The sequence below is a fragment of the Tiliqua scincoides genome, chromosome 3, assembly GCF_035046505.1.
Source record: "Tiliqua scincoides isolate rTilSci1 chromosome 3, rTilSci1.hap2, whole genome shotgun sequence".
Taxonomy (NCBI): Eukaryota; Metazoa; Chordata; class Lepidosauria; order Squamata; family Scincidae; genus Tiliqua; species Tiliqua scincoides.
The window spans coordinates 52,557,645-52,575,819 of NC_089823.1; the positions used below are offsets into that span (position 1 = coordinate 52,557,645).

Consider the following 18,175-nt stretch of genomic DNA (forward strand, 5'->3'; position numbering starts at 1 on the left):
AAAGGATTAATTTACATTTCAATTTGGAATAAATTTACATAAATGAATATATTAGAGATGGAACTTATATGAATGAATGACGGTCTTGCAATAGCTCAAGATCTATAAAAGGCCTTGCACAAAACAAGGCCAACATTTCCTTTGCTGCCACTGCTGTATCACAAATGTGAAACAGCAAGCAGTGGAGAAACCCTCGTCCCACAGCTCATGTGAGAGGTTGAACTGTTGCCCGTCACACTGAGAGCAGTTGTGTCAGGCCAGTGTGGGGTCTGGCAAGTCTCCAGAGGGCCAGAGACTCATTGGAGTAGCCATTTTCAACCACTGTGCCATGGTGTGCTGCAAATGGTCTGCAGGTGTGTCACAGGAGTTTGGAGGAAGGTCATATATTAATAGGGCTAATAGGGATATGAGGACCCCACTGGCAGCATAGTGCGCCTTACCAATTCTCAAAAGACCAATGGTGTGTCCTGACCATATTAGCACCTTCTTAGTGTGCCTGAGATGAAAAAGGTTGAAAATCACTGCACTGGAGACTCCCTGTGGGCTGGCCTGGGAGTCCTTGAAGGCTGCAAGTGGCCCCAGGGCTGGGGTTTGTGCACCCCTGGCCTGAAGGAATAGCCTTCTCTGTCTACAAACAGACTTAAAATATGAACAAGTACTCCCTAGCAGCAGGAGCATCAAATCATCCAGAAGGAATATTTATGTATTTCAATTTTTTAAAAAAACATTTACATAAAGGAATAGAAAGACAGTTTCCTGCCCCACAGCGTTCAACAATCTGAAGAAAGCAAAAGAGAGACACCAGCAAGCAGCTGCTGGAAGCAAAGTTTGTTAAATGAATGGGGACAGTGTGTTCTTCCTTGCTGAATATAAAAGAGCCACTGCTTTTATAAGGTGCCTCTTTACCCAGTTGTAACTTATCAAAGAACCAATCTCTCCAGCAGTTTTGTTCCATCATATGTTCTAACTCATAATTTCTTTACTCAGCGTGTGGTTGGTCTGTGGAACTTCTTGCCACAGGATGTGGTGACGGCATCTGGCCAAGATGCCTTTAAAAGGGGATTGGACAGATTTCTGGAGGAAAAATCCATTACGGGTTACAAGTCATGATGTGTATGTGCAGCCTCCTGATTTTAGAAAAGGGCTATGTCAGATGCAAGGAGGGCACCAGGATGCAGGTCTCTTGTTATCTGGTGTGCTCCCTGGGGCATTTGGTGGGCCGCTGTGAGATACAGGAAGCTGGACTACATTGGCCTATGGCCTGATCCAATGGGGCATGTTCTTAGGCTGAAAACTGGAAGTGCCCTTCTAGAACCACCAGAAGACTTTCTGAGGCCCGTAGAGGCTGCACACAGCCCCCAAAAGCGTCAGAAGCCTGAAAACCAGAAGTTACCTTCTAGGACCACCAGAAGCCTTTATGAGGCCTGTGGAGGCCGCAAGTGGCCTCCGTGTGCCTCAGAAAGGTCCCCAAAGTGTCAGATAGCCACTTCCGGTTTCACCAGTTACAGGCTCTGGTTGCGTTTGGAGTCCCAGTGAGCTGGAAAACTGCAGATTTCATTATCCACAGTTTTTAATATCTGCAGGGGTTTGGGAACAGATCCCCGCAGATACACACCACCTGTATAGTAATTTTCCAGTCACACTGGGAAATAAAAAGAAATTTAGAAGACCTTCGTGGCACTTTGAGGCTGCACAATGTGAGTGAGGGAGTATTCTGAGTTTGTCATTCGTATACACAACTGCACACCTATATCCCACATGCAATCCATAAATCAACCTTATAGAGGCCTATGTATTTGGATTTTATGTATGAATGTCCTAGATCAGTGTTTCTCAAACTGTGGGTTGGGACCCACCAGGTGGGTTGCAAGCCAATTTTAGGTGGGTTCCCATTCATTCCAATATTTTATTTTTAATAGATTAGATTAATAAAAGATTATTATTTTTAATAGATAATCTAAAAATTAGATAATTTTTAATAGATTATACTTGATGCTCCCATGGCATGTAACTACATCTGGGGAAATGTTACAGACCAGTACTTTTAACAGGCTACTATGTATATTCTTTTAACAATGATAGTCAATGGGACTTACTCCTGGGTAAGTGTGGGTAGGATTGCAGCCTATGATTGTTAAAAATTTTCCTGCTTGATGATATTGCTTCCAGTCATGACATCACTTCCGGTGGGTCTTGACAGATTCTTTCTAAAAAGTGGGTCCCGGGGCTAAATGTATGAGAACCACTGTCCTAGTTAAGCCTACACATGGACATGTATCTGGCCCAGAAATGGGATAGGTGAGCCTGGTAGGTGGAATAGGAATACCCCACTAATCATAATCTCTGGTTTCCATAATGTTATTATGAACTGGAAAATCCTTGTCCAGAATATAAGTAAACAAAACCAAAAAGGAATGCTTAAAATTGTATTACGTATAAGCTTGTGCATAGAAATAATTAGGAAGTTGCACTTTGATGTTGGTCTACATGGGTGATGTTTGGCACCATGAGTACAAATATACAAATTCTGATATGGCAGGTGCACATACAAACCTATCTTCGTGCCACATTATATGCCAGATGTGTTTTAAACCAGTGATCTTCAGTTAAATGCATACCAACTTCTATATTTTCCGAATTCCCTATGTTTTTCAAATTCACAGGGTGCTGCTTATAAAAGTGGGATAAAGACACCAGTTTCCCAGAAGCCCTCTCTGATTTCACCACTTTGGCAAACATTTAAACTTGTTTTGATCCAGATTGCTATCCTGAAAGTTGCTGCTGATGTTTTGGCTTTTATGAGTCCTCAGATCATGAAGTAAGCCTGTTAATATGCTTTGTTTATGTGACGTGATGCAGTTTTAAAAAGAAATAGCCAGTTGCTTTGGGCTCCTTATGTTGCTTTGCTGAAATGGTATTACTAAATTTCGCAAACATACTTGTGTGTTGTACCTGTGTGCTGAAGTGATTGTTGGTACTCTGAGATAAATTAATGCAAGTTTAGCACAGTATTAGACATCTTGTAAACAGCTAATGGCTTGCCTGGGGTGGGGGGGGGGAAGCAGACTACTTCCAATGGCCTGGAAAAACCAAAGCCCAGTTATCCTAAGCTAAGGGCAGCTGCAGTGACTGAGCTTGTGTGTGTCTCAAAATTTTGTATGTTGTCCACAGATTCTGACCTCTGCTGGCTGCTTGACAACATTACTGCTGTAGAAATGACCTGTGCTTTGTATTTACTGCACATTCTCTGCACACTACAAAGAAGGAGAAGAGAGCGTTGGGCTACAGCATCTCAAAGCAGGAGGAACACAATTTGCTTCTGCTGCTCCTTGTGTTCCTCCTGCTGTGAGATACTGTAGCCCACAACTCTCGTCTACTTCTTTCTTCCTCTATCTCTCTCTTCCTTTTGAAAGAGTGGGACATGCTGCTGACATGCTGCTGAATAGGATGCTCCTGGTGGTGGTGGCAGCAATGTTCTGCATACCCCTTCAGGCACCCAGAGATCTTTGTCCAACCCTTTTTAAGGACTCCTGTGGGCATTTTGTTTGTTTGTTCTTTGCAGAAAAATGATACTTATGTGTGAGCACCATTCTGGGACATCCTGGAATGGCTATGGGTATGCAGTGGCTCTCCTTCTTGTGGTGGTTCTGCAAACTCTTATCCAACAGCTTTACCAGCGTCACAACATGCTCACCGCTGTAAAAATCAAGATTGCAGTCGTTGGTCTTGTATACAAAAAGGTAAGCTAACTTGCCCATTTGCATTATATGCAATTTCCCCAGCGTCCGAAGGCAGGCGTTTTCAAATGAGATACTGTTTGCATTTTAAATAAATTGCCACTAACTGTAGTCTCTGTCCATAATTGAGGTTCTTCATAGTTGGTGGTTCCAGTTTTCCAATCCTGTACTTGGTTGCAGGGTAGTAAATCTCAGTGTCCTTTGCATGGAAGTGCCACTGAGATCAGTGGGGCTAGCTTCCAAATAATTTCATTTACAGCACACACCTTTGTCTGTCTATCCAGAAGTAAGTCCCATTGAATACATGGGACTTATTCCTAGGAAAGTGTGTCTTGATGCAGGAAGAAATCTGTCTGTAGAGTTCAGTTTTTGGTCTGAAGTGCATATGTTTGAATTAACAAGCAAAGCACCTTGTCCTTGCTATTTTTAAGATTTGTTTGAACTGACATTTTTAGCTTTTTGGAGCAGGGGAAAGAGAATCCCTCCTGGATTTGAAGGTGAATTTTGTGTGTCATGCGTGTAACTCTCAAAAGAAAAAAAGTGGACAGGTGCTTTAAACTGTTCCACTAATGAGCAGAAATCTAACAGGGGAAGGTGAATGTAGATTGTCAACAAAAACAGGAAATTTCTCTTGAGAGCTGGTGTAATGTAATGTCTGAGAGACTGAACTGTAGCTCTGGACTTCTTTGGTTTGATGCTTGCCACAACCATGGACTCAGTAGGTGACCATGGCAAGTCTTTGTCTCTGTCCCTCATCTGCTGTATGGGGATAATAATACTTGCTTATTTTACAGGGTTGTTGGCAACAATTACAAGCACATAATAGATGTGGAGCACTTTTCAATTTGGAAAGTGCTTTACAAATGCTAAGTAGTAGGAAGGCACTCTAAACTTATTCCATTAATCTGTATAAAGAAATAGCTGCCTTATACTGTATATATACACATCACAGTCACAGTACTATTGTTAAATATGATGCAATATTAATGCACCTCGCTCTCAGATGGTCATCTCCCCACACGAGTGGTGCCGCTTTTTCTCCACCTTATCTTGCCAAGAGGGTGAAAGTGGCTTAGCATCTTTTACTTTAAATCCTTCAGCAACCACCCCATGGCCTCCTGTATCCACTGAAGAAATGATAGAGCTAGTCTCTCAAAGTAAACAAGGGAAAGCTCCTGGGCCAATTTGGTATTACCAGAGATCCTGAAAGTGGACCCCGAATGGTGGGCCCCTATTCTATCCTCATTATTCACAGTGGTGGACCAAATAGTAGCCAATAGGCTACTATAGTGCCTATTTACAAAAAAGGCAACCATCGTGATCCCTCCAATTTTAGACCTATAAGCCTTTTATCAGTGGGGGGGAAAACTTTATGCAAAACATCTTTTAAACAAGCTGCTATCCTGGATGGAAGATCTGGGCCTTCCAGGGTGGGATCAGATAGGATTTCAAAAAGGATCTTCACCAATTGATCACTGTGCTGTTTTAGCTCATCTGATTGACAAGTACACAAGGCTAAAAAATCAAAAATTATATGTTCCTTTTCTGGATCTTAAAGGAGCCTTTGACTCCGTTAATAGATCGCTGCTATGGGACAAACGAGTTAAACTCAGTATAGACCCTAGACTTCTAACTCTTATTCAGAAACCACCTGAATAACTCTTATACAGTTCTAACTCTTATACAGGCACCACCTGCCAAATTAAATTTACATCTTCGGGGAAATTGACCCCCAAAATTCAGGTCGAAAGGGGAGTGAAACAGGGGTGCATTTTAGCACCCACTCTTTTAAATCTTTTTCTACATGATTTTACCCCCTTTTTGCTTCAGATAGATGGACATTTTTCCAAACTAGGTTCAATGCATATTCCAGCATTGCTTTATGCAGATGATGCAGTGCTAGTATCCTGTACACCTATTGGACTTAAGCGACTTTTAAATAGAATTTCTGACTATCTGAAATGTAACAAACTTGAACTGAACTCTCAGAAAGCCAAAGTTATGGTCTTTTTAAAATCATGGAGCCCAGGTACTTGGTCTATTGGAGGGGAGAAACTGGAACAGGTCAAAAGCTTTAAATACCTTGGAATTCACTTCCACTACAATCTTTGCTGGGGTACTCACCAAAAATTGGTTACCAACTTGGCCCGTGTCACTTTGCAGAGCACCAATCGATTCTTTTTTAGTCAGGGCAATCGTTATATACCAGCTGCTCTCAAGGTATTTAATGCCAAGGTATCGGCACAGCTCCTGTATGGGTCCCCTATCTGGATTAGCTCTATAAATCACACCCTTGAGAGTATCCAAGCTAAATTTTTGAGGGCTATCCTGGGTTTACCTAAATCTGTACCATACTCTGCATTATGTTTGGAGACCGGACAATCGCTCTTAGTATCAAGAGCATGGCTTTTAACCATACGCTATTGGCTCCAATTACATTATAACGTGAAACCAGGCAGTCTCCTATCCAGAATGCTATCTGAGTCTGGTTCTTCTAAATGTTATTGCCAAATTAAATCAAAAATCGAATCAATTGGTTTTTCATTGGATTTTTTAAGTTTCTATCCATTCCCTGGAGTTTATCAAAGGGTAAAGCAAAGAATGCTAGACATTGAGGCACAAAACCTCTTTGAACTTGCTTCTAGAATTTGCTCCCCTCTTAATTTCTCTATCCCGTAAAGTATGGGCAAATGGCTCCTTATCTGAGTATTCTGATCAACCCCTCTGAACGTCGTGCAATCTCTTTGGCAAGATTCAATGTGTTTCCATCCAAGGTCACAGAAGGCAGATATAGGCAAATACCATATAAAGAACGCCTCTGCCCTTGTAATTTGGGAAATGTTGAACCAATCATACACATTCTTTTTTATTGTCCTCGGCACACTAGATCCCGCTACACTTACATGACTCCACTTCTCGGCAAAATGAATGGGTTTCGGATGAGGCAAAACTGAAGTGTCTCCTAAATGACTGCTCACCAGATGTGCTAGAGGGAATTTCTAAATTTTTACTTTTGGTGATTTCCAAGCCTTCTTAATGTAATTTATCAAAAATGTTGATATTTTATGTTGAACTGTAAATGTTTTATTAGTAACTTAGTATCTTAACTCCGTTTTTGAGAAACGGGATTAGGACTAATTATGTTTGCTTTTATGATTTCTCTATCTATGCCTAATAAAGGTTTATTCATTCATTCATTCATTCATTCATTCATTCATGTATCCCTCTTCTTCTTTGGTGCAGGCCCTAAATCTATCTAGTTCTTCACGTCAAAAGTATACAACTGGTGAAATAGTTAACTTGATGTCAGCAGATGCCCAGCAGCTCATGGAAATGGCTATCAACCTCAACCTTTTATGGTCAGCCCCTTTTCAGATCCTGCTGACCATCATCTTCCTTTGGCAAGAACTGGGCCCCTCAGTGTTAGCAGGTGTTGCTATGCTGCTTTTGGTGGTACCTATAAATGCCTTTGTTGCGGCCAAGGTGAAGCAACTCAAGGTAAAGAAACTCAGTTGATGTACTGTGACCAGTTATTGCGTTAAGAGCTTAAGATAAGCCTGGCTAGATCAGGTCCAAGACCATTTAGTTCAGGACCCTGTTTCTCACATTGACCAACTAGTTCTCTTTAGGAAGCCCACAATGGATTTGAAGGCATCATCTTCGACTGTTGTTTCCATGCAACTGAATTCAGGGGCATACTGCATCAGAACCTGGAGATGGCATGTCACCATCTTATTGGTAGATGTGTCCTTAATGAATTTGCCTAATTTTCTTTTAAAGCCATCTAAACTCATGGACATCATCAGTAGCAAATTCCATGGATAGATTATGTGCTGTTTGAAGAAGCCCTGCCTTCCTCTGTCCTAAATGTCCTTCCATTCAGTTTCATTGTATAACAAGGAGGGTATCTTCCTAATTTAGATGCAGCGAATAAAGAAATAATAACTAAATGAATCACCTTAAACTTTTGTCTTTGTAATATGTTAGTACTTAAAAAAAAATCATAGCCATAGTAGTTATCCTCACAACCTCACAAGAGTTGTGTTCTTGTCATTTTATCATTTGAAAGCTAAGAAACATGTTTTGGCCATGCTGTTGAAAAATGTAACCTTTATTCTCTTAACCAGAAAAGTCAAATGAAGTGTTCTGATCAGCAGATTAAACTCCTAAATGAAATCTTGCATGGAATAAAGGTAAGACTAATAATAGCTAATGGATATGTGGCAATGTTTAAGAAGGTGATTAAGAAGGTGTTTAATCAGATGCTTGGGCACAAAGGATGCATTATTCTCACTAGATTAACAGCTAGAAGAACTAAGGTTCTTACTAGATTAACAGCACAATCCTGTGCTTATTTACTCAGAAGTAAGTCTCATTAAATACAATGGAACTTGCTCCCAGGTAAGTGTGTCCACTTGCAATCTAAGTAACATTTACTACAATTGGACTACTATATAGTTCACATATATACTAATCAAGCTGCTACTGTGTCAGCATGCTCCATCACATCCCCAAAATCTACTTCCGGCAGAAGCCCTTCTGCAGCTCACATAGGAAAATCTGCTAGCCTTCTTCCCCAGCTTTCTGGCATAACCCTGACTTCTGTGTCTGGTGCTTGGAGAGGTAGGGGGCTACTGAGTATGTAAATATGGAAGAACATCTGGTAGAGATGAATTGTGCCTTACCTAATGAAATACACATAGCAGCGGCAACATGGTGGCAGAGAAGAAGGCTCTAGTTGGCGCCTGCATGCATTCTTTTATGTTTGTTTTTAAAATGTGAGCATAACTTCAAACACAAGTCTTCCTGTTTAGATTCTAAAGCTATATGCTTGGGAACCATCCTATCAGAAGAAGGTTTCAGAAATTCGGGAACGTGAAATAGATGTGTTGAGGCTCTCTGGATACCTGACAACATTCTCGATGCTTGCACTGACTTGTATTCCTTTCCTGGTATGTTTTAATGATCTCATATTTTTTCATATAGTTGGGCAACTGTATATCATATACTGCACTTGACATAGGGTAACCCAGTTTATAAAGAATGGCTTTGTAACTGTGAAGAATTTTCTGTATGTATCCGGAGTTCTAGCACGTGCCATGCACAAACTGGTAAAAGTAGTAAAGCAGAACAAAATAAATCATCCTAGGTTAGTATGTTCAAAAATGGGAATTGTTTGACAAATGTCCTAATAACAATATTGTTTTGGATTTGTAGGTTGTTTTAACAATACCTGATTTTTAAATTGCTACAGTAAGGAAGTAAACTTTTGAAGGTGGTTCCAACACAGGAGAAGTCATGCTTGAGATGTGATGGGAGGGGGATATGTTTTCAGAAAAAATAGTTTAGGAGACAAAATCATGTGTTGATTATGCAGCTGGTTGTAATGCATCTGATTCTGGTGTGTTACCAAGCCTGCAATATTGTAGCTTTGAATACCCATGTCTCTTTTCAGCCTGGTAGCCTAATCCTATTTGACTCAGGCCCTAACTGGCACTTGGGCCAACACAAGTTCCTTGCGCTGGCCCAGGAGTGTTGCAAAAGTGCCATGTACCAGCGTCCCAAAGCCAATGTGGGCCCTAGGGAAACAGTGAGTTGTGTCGGTCTAGCTCAGCTGGTGTGGAGGTCTGGGGGTGTGTGGGGAGGGCGGGGAGGAGGCAGGAGGGAGGCATTTCAGGATGGGGCGGGTGGTGGGCGGGACTGTGGGCAGGCAGGCAGGGAGTGACAGCCGGGGCAGGATTTGGCAGTTATGCTGGATCCTAGTCCTGTTCCCAGGCGGCCCAGGGCAGTCCCGGGCTGCTTGGATTTGTGCCACCTTGTCAGGTGGTGCAAGGTAGACCCATTGGGGCTGTTGCAGCACAACACAGGGAAGGGGAAAAGTTTCCTCTTGCTTCGGGCCGAGCCTCAGCCAGCCCCAAACTTGCGCTGGATGCAGCACAGGCCCACAGGTCTGCCTGTTTCCAGTGCAAATTAGGATTGTGCCCTCAGCTGCATTTTAAGAAGCATAAGAGGCAGAGAGGACAGTATAAAGCCATGCATTATCTATAAACATGTATTTTCTACAAACGCCAAGATCCGAAACTTGTAAGAAAGCTCAATTAAGTGAAATGGCACTTGAGATCTCTGCTTTATTTTGGGGAGCTTCTGAGGCACTAGTTAATGTTAATGTTAATGCTAATGCTAGTAACTTAGTAGCTTTTTGTTAGGACTAAACCAACACAAATTTCTAATTATTACTACTGAGTAGACTGTACAGTTAAAGTCTATGAATTGGGTGACCAACAAAACCAAAATCAAAATCTATCTCTTGTTTCTTCTAAAGGTCTCTTTGGCTACATTTGGAGTCTATTTTCTGTTGGATGATGAAAATATTTTAACGCCCGCTAAAGTTTTCACCTCTATCACTTTGTTTAATATTTTACGACTGCCTTTGTTCGATTTGCCTATGGTGATTTCTGCCATAGCTCAGGTAAATATAGGGTCTGCTTGAGTGTTAAGAGGGAAAAACATATACCACTATTTCTGCACTATTCTACACAAGCACTGTTCTACTGACACTCATCTGCCAAGTGGGAGTAGTGAACTGGAATGGAGGCATCCTTGAAACACTTCAAGATAAGGAGTGTGACACATCATGAGAGTACAAGGAGAACCATTTTCCAGTGGTCTGCTATGACAGAGTTTGCTCAAGGTGCTTTACCTTATACGGTCAGTAATAATGGGAGAAACTGCTCATACAGTTTTCTGAAATGCAGTGGTGGTGTACTACTGACTTCAGAGGTCAGGGTGAAAATAGAGGGCTGTAATGAAAGTAGGCTGTGGGACAGCAGGCTTGGCTCACTACGCAACTGGAGCCTACAAAAACCAGTGTTCATAGGAGACATCTTTGACAATATGGTAGAATCTGTAGTAGAATCTACTAAGTAATTAGATGACAAGGTAGCTTCCTGGCAGAGGAATTGTGAAATGGGAGGGAAAATATTTACTTCCATCTGTGAATGGAATTATGCGTTCTTGTGAGTGAGGTACCCTCCCACTACATAGGAATGTTTAGGAGCCTTCTCTTGACTCTGCCAAGATGTCAATGAATGAATGAATGAATGAATGAATGGCTCTTGACTCTGCAGAACGCCTAACATTAAGCCCAATCCTATCCAATTTTCCAGTGCTGGTGCAGCCATGCCAATGGGGTGTACACTGCATCATGTGGTGGGGAGGCAGTCGCAGAGGCCTCCTCAAGGTATGGGAACATTTGTTCCCTTACCTTGGGAAAGTTGGATAGATTGGGCCCCCAATCCCTAGCATTGCTAAATATAAAAAAAATTCTGTGTTTTCTCTCTGACTTCTGCTGTCTGCCTTACAGAAGAGCCTGTGTGCCTCAATTACTGCTGTGGACAGATTTTATAGTTTCTAAAAGTGGGGGTACAGCCATTTTTGAATTGTGTTCATCCCCTAAACCAGGGGTCTCTAAAATTTTCAGCCAAAGGGCCACATCAAATATCTGTCACAGTATTGAGGGTTGGGGGAAAAAAATTAAATATAAAATTTAAATAAATACATTAGAGATGGAACTTGAATGAATGAATGAATGGGCTCAGATGTGCAGGATTTCTCCTAGCACCAACACAGCCCAAGAAATAAAGCACACACTTAAATGGACCCCCATTCCCCCAGCCCACAAGCACAGCTCTGGTTGTGTTTGGTCAACTTGGTGGTCAACTGGGCCACTCAGGGGATCAGAGCCTGGCCGCGGGCCAGATAGAGGCTCTCCGCAGGCCGCATATGACCCCTGGACCAGGGTTTGGATATCCCTGCCCTAAACCTTAGTTACATCCTGATATTGTGTCAAGCATCTGGGGGGCTGATGGATAGAAGGCTGCATAAACCCTCCTAACCCCATCTTTTTTATATAATGTAAATCATTTCTCTAAACCCACCCCCCTTTTTGTTTTTTTAAACATCTTGGCTTCAGATTTTGTGTCTTCTTAGTTACTCCTAGTAAAGGTATTGCCAGAATATGACTTTAGGACTTTTTGTTACTGACTAACAACCATTTTGATGTAGTAAATGTTTTTCTTCAGAAAAAACCTGTCTGGTTTCAGCCTTAGGTTCTTAAACTGATTAAGTGAGGCATGTATCTGTTTTTACAGACAAAAGTTTCAGTGGGTCGTTTACAGAATTTTTTGTCATCTGAAGACCTTGATTCTCAAAATATCAACAGAGACTACAGTGGAAGTAAGCTTAGCATAGCAAATACTGTATCTTATTTTACTCCTTACTTATATGTCTAACAATTAAGGACTCAAGCTGAAGGAACTGCTGCTGTTAACTTCAATTGTTTTCTTTCTGGACTTCAAGATCATGCAGTTAGATTTGTTAATGCTTCTTTTCGCTGGGAGAAGACTGGAGCTTCAACATTAAATAAGTAAGAAACATACAAACTATATTTATTGTCCAATGTGCAGATATAGTTTTCAGGCACGGAAGCAATTTCATGGATGTGTGGTGGAGTGCTCAAATGGCCTCTCATCTGATGGAAAAATCCAGATTGGGAAGTAAAGAAGTCCCTAAAGAGGGTAAATCATTTAGCAGGTCCCAAGGCAGGAGCTTGTAGTGATAGTGTTATATTTCTTGAGGTCTTCTAGTACACCACATATGTGAATTTTGGAGGGCATAGCCCCAGCACTCTCTTCTGCCCCCAAACCTAAACAGATGACCATCTGTTGCAGAGGAAGGGGACCATTCATACTCCATTTAGTCAACACTACTGTCCTTATTTCTAGATCTGCTAGTTAGCAGCAAAGTAAAAGTGAGCCTCCATTTATCTCGCCTTTTTTGTGGGGATGGAAAGAGAAAACGAGGTGCTAAACACCTATCCTTCTCAAGGACCTATAAGATCTGAATTCCCCCCATCTCCAGCAGTAGTTTTCCATAGGTATCCACTATGTGATGAATGTGTGTATTATATACATACAGATACGAATAAGGAACTGCCAGATTCTGTGTGGATGCTGGGTTAAAACATTAACTGTAGTTCAATAATTTAGAGCAGTGGTTTTGAAACTGGGGCGTTGCGACACCCCAGCCTGAAGGCCCTGGCCTCTTTCCCCTTAAGGGGTGGGGGCAGGGGAGAGGCAGGGAGGAGGCAGCGACACGATCACAATCCCCAGGATTGCACCGCTCAGGAGGGCTGCAGGGACTGGGATGCAGTCCCTGCAGCAGCCGTCCTGGGGTGTGGGGAGTCCTGTGTAAGCATCTGCAGGGCTCCCCAGCCTGCAGAAAGTGAAAGTGGAGTGATTGCGCTCCACTTCTGCAAAACCTGAAGTGGAGCGTGATCGTTCCACTTTCGCTTCTTACAAGCTGGGGAGTCCTGCAGATGCTCGAGCAGGGCTCCCGGCAATCCTGACAGGCTGCTGCAGGGACTGGTGAGTGCATCCCAGTCCCTGCAGCCCTCCTGAGAGGCACGATCCTGGAGATTGTGTCACTGCCTTCCCCCCGCCCCTGCTGCCTCCTCCGCCCCCACAAGGACTTACATGTCCTTACTTCACCTTATATGGTCAGTAATAATGGGAGAAACTGCATGTACAGTTTTCTGCTGTAAGCAGGACTTACAACAGTGCAAACTATCCAAGAGAGTTTGAAAACTGCTGGCTTAGAGCTTAAATGAAACTACACTATGTGGGAGTGCTAATAATATGTTTGGAGGAATGTGTGACCCACAGTTCCTGTTCCCAAGTTTCACATGACAGCTTCTAACAGCTGTTCTTGTTTCATTTTGATTCAAATGACTGCATACCTGTATCTGAGGCAGACCTAGGCAAAATGAGGGAGCACCAGTGGCATAGCTAGAGGGGGTGCAAAGCAGGGAGCTTTGCAGGGAGCCTCACTGCAGCATGCGAGGGGCCCCTCCCCTCTGGAGTGCATGCCTCCATTTTGCTCCCTCCACCAGTTATGGCTCTGAAGGGAAGGGGCCCCTTGCATGCTGCAGTGAGGCTCCCTGCAAAACTTAGTGCTTTGCACCCCCTCTAGCTAGTCTACTGGGGAGGATGCATGTAAAGTAGAGTGCTGATGGTTGGAAGTGATGTTTGAGAGAAACTGATGGTGGCTTTTTTAGACAAAAAAAAAACCTGAGGAGGGCCCTTCTTTGATCACAGAGTGATCCTGAAAGGTGGTACAGGGATAACGCGATTGTTTGTGAAGATTAGGGGAGCATTTTGCAATCTCATGCCATTTACACCTTGAGTAAGGAGAGCTTTTCCTTCATAAGAAAGGCTAACGTGTTCTGTTTGATGTGTTTTTAGACAAGAGATAAAATTGGTATCTGTTTGTTTCAATGTTTCTAGGTTGAACCTAGAGATTGCAGAAGGTTCACTGGTTGCCATTGTGGGTCAAGTTGGAGCTGGAAAGTCCTCTCTCCTTTCTGCTATTCTTGGGGAAATGGAAAGAATAGAAGGAACAGCTCAGAGAAAAGTAAAGTGGATTTGCTTTTGTTTCAAACTTATGTTTATTTGTCGAGACGGTTACTGAAGCCATCTGTATTTCTCCACCTACCGGAACCAATGTTTGTATTGCTTCTACACCATTCAGTTATTTCTTTCTATGCTCCACCTTTCACATTCCCATTTTATTCTCTCAAGATGGGCTTGATCCATTTCTACTGGCCACAATACCCACATTACCGCAGGGCATAATCCTGCTTCACCCTGCAAACATTCAGTGCAACTGTTTCTGGGGGGAATGAGCGGTTTGTTCATGCCTCCCATATTTCAGCTTAACCCTGCAGATTCCACTCAGTTAAGGCATGCATGTGAGTTCCATTCTTTATAATGGACCAGGACAGTGCATGAATACACTGCCTGAGAAGGGAGAATAGAGCTATGTTATGCCCTAAGGGGAATTTTTTTTTTTTAATGCAGGGGCTACACTACTGTAGGACTAGGTTGAGCCCAAAATGAATACAAGTGTTACCAGAAAAACAAATAGGAATAAATGCGATCTCATCCCACTCAGAGTTTTTGCACTGCAGCGTATTTCTGTTTTGTCTTTGTTTAGGGATTAGTGGCTTATGTGTCTCAACAAGCCTGGATACAGAATTCCACTTTGCAAGAAAATATCCTTTTTGGTTCAGCCCTGAACAAGCCGTGTTACGAAAGAGTGTTGGAAGCTTGTGCTTTATTGCCAGATTTGGAGCAATTACCCTTCGGGGATCAAACAGAAATTGGAGAAAGAGTGAGTGAAAAAATTACATGTGTGCAGATTTCCCCATGTTTGTGTCTTGAGCAAGGTATCTGTGTTTCAACTGGGTATTAACTTCGAAAATTATTGGCAAGGCTATTGGGTTGCATTTGGCTTTCCTATCTTAGTAGTCTTCACATTTGTGTGCTTAGAACCCTGGGATGACTCTTTGTTCTTTGCTGAACAGGGAGTGTATCCCCTTTGGCTTTGCAGTGCTAAGCTTTTATTGTGATGAAACCCATTTGCAGTAGATGGAGTAATTCAGTGAAAGGGCACATACTTTGCATTTATTCCAGGTTTGATCCCTGACTTCTCTAGTTTCAAGAATTGTAAGGATCTTGGGTCAGATGGCTAGAAAGCTCTGTCTCACTTCTCTGCCCCCTGGCCCTGCCTGTTCTACTCTGCATTGTGCAGGAGGCATAGAGGGTGGAATTTCTCCCTCTTTTTTGGTTGGGCAGATGCAGAAAAGGGGATGACTTCAGAGAGCATGGCAGTTGCACACAGTGCATGTATGACCACTCCCACACTGGTATCCCATTGTCTCATCTTCTCCTGCCCCTGTGTCTGCTGATGCTTGAAGTTGGGACCAGAGGTGTAACTAGGGCGGAGCCTGAGGGACACCTGCCCCAGGTGCTATGCCAAGGGGGCGCATGACTGCCCTCAGGCTCTGCTCTCCTTATGGATGGGGCTCTGGCATCTTCGTGCCCTCCCATTTCTTCTTTAAAGGGCAGCGTCCACAGGAGAAGGAATGGGGGGACGGGACACAAGCCACAGCAGTGAGCGCTCCCTCCTCCAGGGAGAACCCAGAAGTTATGTCACTAAGGCTGCAATCCTAACCACAATTTCCTGAGAGTAAGCCCCTTTGAATAAATAGGACTTACTTTGGAGTAGACCTGGTTAGGATTGTGCCCAGTGTCATGTTGACATTGTAACATCACTGCCCCAGGCACTGGAGCAGCATGTTATGCCTCTGTTGTGGGACTCCTGGCCTAGAGAGTCAACCTGGACAATACTGGATTTGATAGGTCAATGATCTGATTCAGTGTAAGACAGTTTTGTATTTAAGGTAGGTGTAAATTAATTTCAAGCTCAACTGTTGAGTCACAACCATAAAAATAATAGACCAAGTACACTGCAACCGTCTAAGAAAATCTAAAAATAAGGCAGGTGAAATTCTTTGGGATAATGTTCCACTGGTAATAAAACATTGTAGAAAATTGATGCAAAGTAACTGGCATGAACCAGGAAGTATGAGATGATAACACACTGACACATGTACATCCCTATCCAAACTCCAGGCCCATATCTTCAGATAAGAAGAGCTGTCCCCAGTGTTCCCTGAAATTTCTATAGGGATTGCAGTGCACAGAACCCTAATGGAACTGTGTGGTGGCAGCTCTGGAGTGCTCAATGATGATGGCATTGCCCAAATTCCAGAGCTCTGTCAAGGAATTTGCACAGGGCTCCGATGTGAGCTGCACAGTCATGTGGCTACACAGCTTAGAGCAGAGGTGTCAAACATAAGGCCTGGGGGCTGGATGCGGCCCATGGAAGCTTTTTATCCGACCCTCAGGCTCTCAGCTGCTAAGCAGTGCTGAGGTGTTACTGCTGAAAGGGCAGCCCACATGAAAATTGGGTCTCCCATATCTTGAACTATGATCAAGATTTGTGTATTTTCTCTTCTGTCATTTGAAGCTAATGAGTTCCTAAGTGAGAAAATGTGCTTATTTTTGGTTATGACCTGTTTAATGACATCATTTCCTGCCTAATGACATCACTTCTGGCCCTCAGCAGGCACCATGAGTGCTGTTCTGCCCTTGGTATGAAACGAATTTGACACCCCTGGCTTAGAGGGAACAGTGGCTGTCATGTGTAAAACTAAACAGCCAGGTCTTGCTCAAGCAAGAGTTCCAGATGTGCCCAGGAACCCTGTTCTCTGCTGTGAACTTCTGAGAACTACTGACTAGAATGTAAATATTAAGCATGCTGTTAGGGAATAGAGGAGCATTTTCCACCGCACACTATGAATGGTCAAAATGAAAATGTTGCTCATAGCTTACCTTTGATGATTAATATGGCTCATTATTCAATCAAAAATAACATTTTGAAGTAAGAAATAGTAGACATTGGCTGAATAAATAAAGGAACTGTTCATTTTTTTTTATTAGTGCTGGCAATTTTTCCCCCCAGGGAGTGAATATCAGTGGTGGCCAGAAGCAGAGAGTGAATCTAGCTAGAGCTGTGTACAACAGTGCTGATCTTTACTTATTGGACGATCCCTTATCTGCTGTAGACATACATGTTGGGAAACATCTTTTTGAGAAGGTGATCGGGTCTTCAGGCTTATTGAAAAACAAGGTGGGGACAAGGCTTTCTTGTTACTTGTAAGAATTAGTATTTTTTCTGAAGAATTTTGCTACTATACTTTATGTAAAAAATATACACTTGGTGGCTCTTTCTTTCAAGACTCGTATTTTAGTGACACACAACCTGACGCTCCTACCTCAGGCAGACATTGTAGTTGTGATGGAAGATGGCAGGATTGCTGAAATGGGAAGTTATAAAGAGCTGCTTTCCAAAAGCACAAACTTTGCTGAACTTATTCTAACTTTCGGTGGACAACAGGAAAATGAAGAGGTGCTCCCAGTGCAAGGTGAGCAAATAAAGTAGCTTGTGCATACCACCTTGCATGGTTCTGTTTCATAGGACTTCTGTCCTATGCACGAATTTAGTAAACTGAATGCATGGTGCAGCAGCATGATAGCCCAGACATACCTGCTAACTGGGCAAAGAGGTGCCTTTTAAAGTTGTGCCCTCTTACAAATATAAAGTAGAGGGGAGAACAACTGTCTCTTCATCCCAGCATGATGCCTTTTTTTTTGTGACTTTTGCCATTGTTTCTTCTGCATCTCTCTTTAGACTGTGAGCCCTTTGGGGACAGGAATCCATTTACGGATTTGTTTTGCTATGTAAACCGCTTTGTGAATGACTTTTTGTTGAAAAGCAGTGTTATGGCCCTGGGGTCTTTACACATTTTACCTTGGTCTAACAGCCCAATTCTGAGCTGCCCCACACCCAGAGGATCACGATGCCAAAATGGCTGCAACTACATCCTGTGGGTGCCAGGCAGCTGCTGGAGTCTCCTCAGCATGAAGAACTCAGGATTGGGCTTTGTCTTATTGTACTTAAAGGGGCTTACTTCT

At 42.8% G+C, this 18,175-nt stretch overlaps 1 protein-coding gene across 1 annotated transcript in view; it reads left to right on the plus strand.

The window, feature by feature from the left end:
* Positions 1–18,175, plus strand: part of LOC136643878 (multidrug resistance-associated protein 1-like) — a 41,511-nt gene that overhangs the window by 7,252 nt on the left and 16,084 nt on the right. The window contains exons 4-15 of the mRNA XM_066619292.1: positions 2,664–2,818; positions 3,563–3,740; positions 6,981–7,235; positions 7,865–7,930; positions 8,552–8,689; positions 10,060–10,206; positions 11,888–11,972; positions 12,096–12,162; positions 14,081–14,207; positions 14,790–14,966; positions 17,163–17,330; positions 17,439–17,625. Of these exons, the coding sequence (XP_066475389.1) occupies positions 2,664–2,818; positions 3,563–3,740; positions 6,981–7,235; positions 7,865–7,930; positions 8,552–8,689; positions 10,060–10,206; positions 11,888–11,972; positions 12,096–12,162; positions 14,081–14,207; positions 14,790–14,966; positions 17,163–17,330; positions 17,439–17,625 (1,750 nt within the window). The remainder of the gene's footprint in view (positions 1–2,663; positions 2,819–3,562; positions 3,741–6,980; positions 7,236–7,864; positions 7,931–8,551; positions 8,690–10,059; positions 10,207–11,887; positions 11,973–12,095; positions 12,163–14,080; positions 14,208–14,789; positions 14,967–17,162; positions 17,331–17,438; positions 17,626–18,175) is intronic.